The sequence below is a fragment of the Chrysochloris asiatica genome, unplaced genomic scaffold (assembly GCF_000296735.1).
Source record: "Chrysochloris asiatica unplaced genomic scaffold, ChrAsi1.0 scaffold00016, whole genome shotgun sequence".
Classification (NCBI taxonomy): Eukaryota; Metazoa; Chordata; class Mammalia; order Afrosoricida; family Chrysochloridae; genus Chrysochloris; species Chrysochloris asiatica.
In genome coordinates, this window is record NW_006408534.1 from 4,536,213 (window position 1) to 4,540,931 (window position 4,719).

Sequence of the window (4,719 nt, forward strand, 5' to 3'; positions counted from 1 at the left end):
AAATAAATAAATAAACAGGAATTTTGGATCAAAAAAAATATATATATCACATGCAAGTAAAATCTTGCTAAAGATAATACAAAAAAGGCTGGAACCATACATTGACAGAGAACTTTCAGAGGTTCAAGCCAGATTCAGAAGAGGATGTGGAACAAGGGATATCATTCCTAATGTCAGATGGATTTGGGCTGAAAGCAGAGAATACCAGAAAGATGTTTACCTGTGCTTTATTGAGTACACAAAGGCTTTCAGTTGTGTGGATCATGACAAGCTATGGACAACATTGTGAAGAATGAGTATTCCCAAACACTTAATTGTGCTCATGAGGAATCTGTACATAGATCAAAAGGCAGTTGTTCAAACAGAACAAGGGAATACTGATTGGTTTTAAATTAGGAAAGGTGTGTTCCAGGGTTGTTTTCTTTCACCATACTTAGTTAATCTGTATGCTGAGCAAATAATTCGAGAAGCTGGGTTATATGAAAAGTGTAGCATCATAATTAGAAGAAGATATTAACAACCTGCGAGATGCAGATGATACAAACTTGCTTGCTGAAAGTGAAGACGTAAAATATTTAATGATGAAGATCAAAGACCACAGCCTTCAGTATGTGTTGCATGTCAATGTAAAGAAAACAAAATCCTCACAACTGCACCATTAAACAATATCCATATAAATGAAGAAAAGCTTGAAATTGTCAAATACTTCATTTTGCTCTGATCAACCATCAAAACTCATGAAAGCAGCAATCAAGAAATCAAACAATGTATTGCATTAGGCAATTCTGCTGCACAAGACCTCTCTAAAGTGTGGAAGAGCAAAGGTGTAAGGTGTGCCTGATCCAAGCCATGGTATTTTCAGTAACCTCATATGCATGTGAAACTTGAACAGTGAATAAGGAGGACTGTAGAAGAATTGATGAATTTGAGTTATGGTGTTGGAGGAGAATATTAAAAGTACCATGGACTTTCCAACCTGAGTATATTGCTATGGCGCCTGCAAAGAAGGGTGGCGAGAAGAAGGGTCGTTCTGCTATCAACGAAGTGGTTACCAGAGAGTACACCATCAACATTCACAAGCGCATCCATGGAGTAGGCTTCAAGAAGTGTGCCCCTTGAGCACTCAAGGAGATTCGGAAATTTGCCATGAAGGAGATGGGAACACCAGATGTACGCATTGACACCAGGCTCAACAAAGCTGTCTGGGCCAAAGGAATCAGGAACGTCCCATACCGTATCCGGGTGCGGTTGTCCAGAAAACGTAATGAGGATGAAGATTCACCAAACAAACTCTATACACTGGTGACCTATGTGGCTGTCACCACCTTCAAAAACCTACAGACAGTCAATGTGGACGAAAACTAATAGTTTATGATCAAATAAATGTATAAATCTGCAAAAAAAAAAAAGTACCATGGACTGCCAAAAGAACAAACCAATCTGTGTTGGAAGAAGTACAACCAGAATGCTCCTTGGATGCCAAGATGGCCAGACTTCATCTCTCATACTTTGGACATAATCTCAGGAGGGACCAATCCCTGAAGAAGGATATAATGTTTGGTCAAGTGAAGGGTTGAAGAAAAAGAGGAAGAGCCCCCAACAAGATGAATTAGCACAGTGATGGCAGCAATGTCTCAGGCTTAGCCATGATTGTGAGGTTGGTGCAGGACTGGGCAGTGTTTCGTTCTGTTATGCATAAGGTCATTATGAGTTGGTGCCAATTTGATGGCACCTAACAACAACAACATTGCCTTTTAATTTGAAATATATAATTTATTTACATTTAATGTAATTATTAGTGTGGATGGATTTACATATGTGATTTTAGAAATTTCTATTTTTCTCATATACATTTTGTTTCTGTTTTTTTTCTGCATGATAATGGCATTTTAGAAATGAAAGCAACCTCACAGTTTACCTAGTCCAACCTCTTCACTCTACAGATGACACAGAAGCTTAGAGAGATGCTGTGACATTCCCACAGTGACATAACTACAACCCATGCTTCTTTAGGCATTATGTGACCCAGACATCATTACTCAGAATCTAGGACCAGGAAATATCTGACCATTTGGTCATAGCCATGTGAGTTAGGAGTTAAACCCATCCAGGTGTATTTGGGGATAATGAGATTAAGTCAAATGATGGCTTGCATTATCATTAGCAAGGAAGAGAAAAGCTTAGAATTCAAAGGATATTTTTAAGTGCTTGTATGAGGGGGCTTCAAAAAGTGGAAAATTCCATTATCTTTCTTTTCCATTTTTCCATAAACTTAAAAAAAAAACAACTCTTGTATAGTTCCCTGAAAGTTTTTAATTTTGATTAACTATTTCTTTCAGGTCAGAATCTTCATAATTTGGGCAAACTGAAAATTATTGATTTATCTGAAAATTACCTGGAAAAGGATGGAAATGAAGCTCTACATGAACTGAGTAAGAATAACAATTCAGCCAAATTCAGATACTTGAATATGTGTACTAACTTGTCAAAAAGACATAGCTTGATCCCTGAGGTCTCTTTTACCCAATGTTTTTATTGTTGTTATGTGCCATCGAGTCAATTCTGACTCATAGTGACCCTGTGTAGGGTTTCCAACGAGTGACTGGTGAGTTTGATTAGCACTTTGGGGCTGATCCTACAGCGCCACACCAGGACTCCCTTTTACCCAATTGTTGTTGTTATGTGCCTTGGAGTTGGTTCCGACTCATAATGACCCTGTACAGGGTTTCCGAGGCTGTAAATCTTTACGGGAGCAGAAAACCTCATCTTTCTCCCGCAGAACAGCTGGTAGTTTCGAACTGCTAATCTTGCATGGTTCACAGCCCAATTCGTAACCACTACACTACCAAAGCTCCTTTTTTACCCAATGTTGTTGTTGTTGTTGTCAGGTGCCATCGAGTCAGAACCGACTCATAGCGACCCCATGCATAGCAGAATGAAACAATGTCCGATCCTGGGCCAACCTCACTACTGCTGCCACACTTGACGCCATCAATGATGCCACCTGGCTGGTCCATCTCGTTGGGGGTCTTCCTCTTTTTCTCTGACCCTCCATCTTACCTAGCATGACATCCTTCTCCAGTGACTGTTCCCTCCTGACAATATGTCCAAAGTATGAAAGATGAAGCTTAACCATCCTGGCCTCCAAGGAGCACTCTGGCTGCACTTCTTCCAAAACAGATCTATTCGTTCTTTTGGCTACATTGAGCTATTGATGGACACATGTATTGATGCCATCATTTATTTAATGTGAATAATATTGCAATAACATTGACTTCAAGTCTCTTGAACTTGAATTGCTATTTCAAATGGTAATTCTAAGTTTACCTTTATAGAGAAACCCCAAAGTAAGTTCTACGATTTGGTTTCCATGAACCATTTTACATTCCCACAAATATTGCACAAGAGTTCCAGTTTCTCCACATCTTTGCCATTTTATTTCTTTCTGATAATAGCCACTCTAGTAGAGGGAAAGTGGTATCTCATTATGATTTTGATTTGTGTATCCCTAAGGCACCTAACAGAGTCCTGGTGTGGTGCTGTGGGTTAATGCGCCAGACTGCAAAGTTGTTTGAACTGCAAGGTCGGTAGTTCAAGCTGACCAGCTACTCTTCAGAAACCCTGTATAGGGTTGCTATGGGTCGGAACCAACTCAAAGACACTTAACAACAACCAAAAATAACTAATAATATTGAGCATCTTATCATGTGCTTATTGGCTGTTTATCTTCTTGGAGAAATATCTATTCAAATCCTTTGTCCATTTTTAAATTGGAATGTTTGTGTTTTTGTGTTGAGTTGTAGGACTTGTTTATATATTTTGGATACTAAAACTTATCAGATATGTGGTCACCAAATGTTTTCCACCATTCTATAGATTGTCTCTTCATCTTCTTGATGAAGTCCTTTGATAGTTCATTTTTAATTTGGACACAGGACTTGAACAGACAGTTCACGAATAGGAGTGGAAATGCTGAAAGAGGCCCTGGAAAAGGGCATCGCACTTGGTAGAGTGTCAGCAAAAAAGAGGAGCCTCCTCAACAAGATAAGTTGACACAATATCTGCAACAATGGGCTTAAACATGCAATGATTGTTAGGACAATGCAGGACTGGTCTGGGTTTTGTTCTGTTGTACACAGGGTTACAATGAGTCAGAACTCACTTGACAGTATCTAATAACAAGGTAATTCTATTTTTTTATTTTTTTGAGGAAGTGTTATACTGTTTTCCATAGCAAATGTATGTTTTAAATTCTCACATGCAGTGGATAAGTGTTCCAATCGCCTTACGTTCTCACCAACATTTGTTGTTTTCTGTTTTTTTTTTTTTTTTTTAAATCAGTGCCATTATAGCAGAGTTGAAGTGGTATCTCATTGAAGTTTTGATTTGTATCACTCTAAAGGATCTCTGGTAGTGTAGTGGTTCTGAGTTAAGCTGCTAACCTCAAGATCAGCAGTTTAAAACTACCAGCTGTTCCACGGGAGAAAGATAAGGCTTTCTGCTCCATAAAGATTTACAGTCTTGGAAACCCTATATAGGATCGCTATGAGTCAGAAGCAACTCTACATCACATCACCACCACCACCAATGGCTAATGACAATGAGCATCTTTTCATGTGTTTGCTGGCCACTTGAATATCCTTTTTGGTGAAGTGTTTGTTCAGTCTTTTGCCAGTCTTTTTATTGGGTTGTCATTTTGTTCTTAAGTTATAAAAGATA

At 38.7% G+C, this 4,719-nt stretch overlaps 1 protein-coding gene and 1 pseudogene across 1 annotated transcript in view; both read left to right on the plus strand.

Moving 5' to 3' along the window:
* Positions 1-4,719, plus strand: part of NLRC4 (NLR family, CARD domain containing 4) — a 47,380-nt gene that overhangs the window by 24,644 nt on the left and 18,017 nt on the right. The window contains exon 6 of the mRNA XM_006835275.1: positions 2,340-2,432. Within this exon, the coding sequence (XP_006835338.1) occupies positions 2,340-2,432 (93 nt within the window). The remainder of the gene's footprint in view (positions 1-2,339; positions 2,433-4,719) is intronic.
* LOC102832564 lies at positions 991-1,365 on the plus strand (annotated as a pseudogene).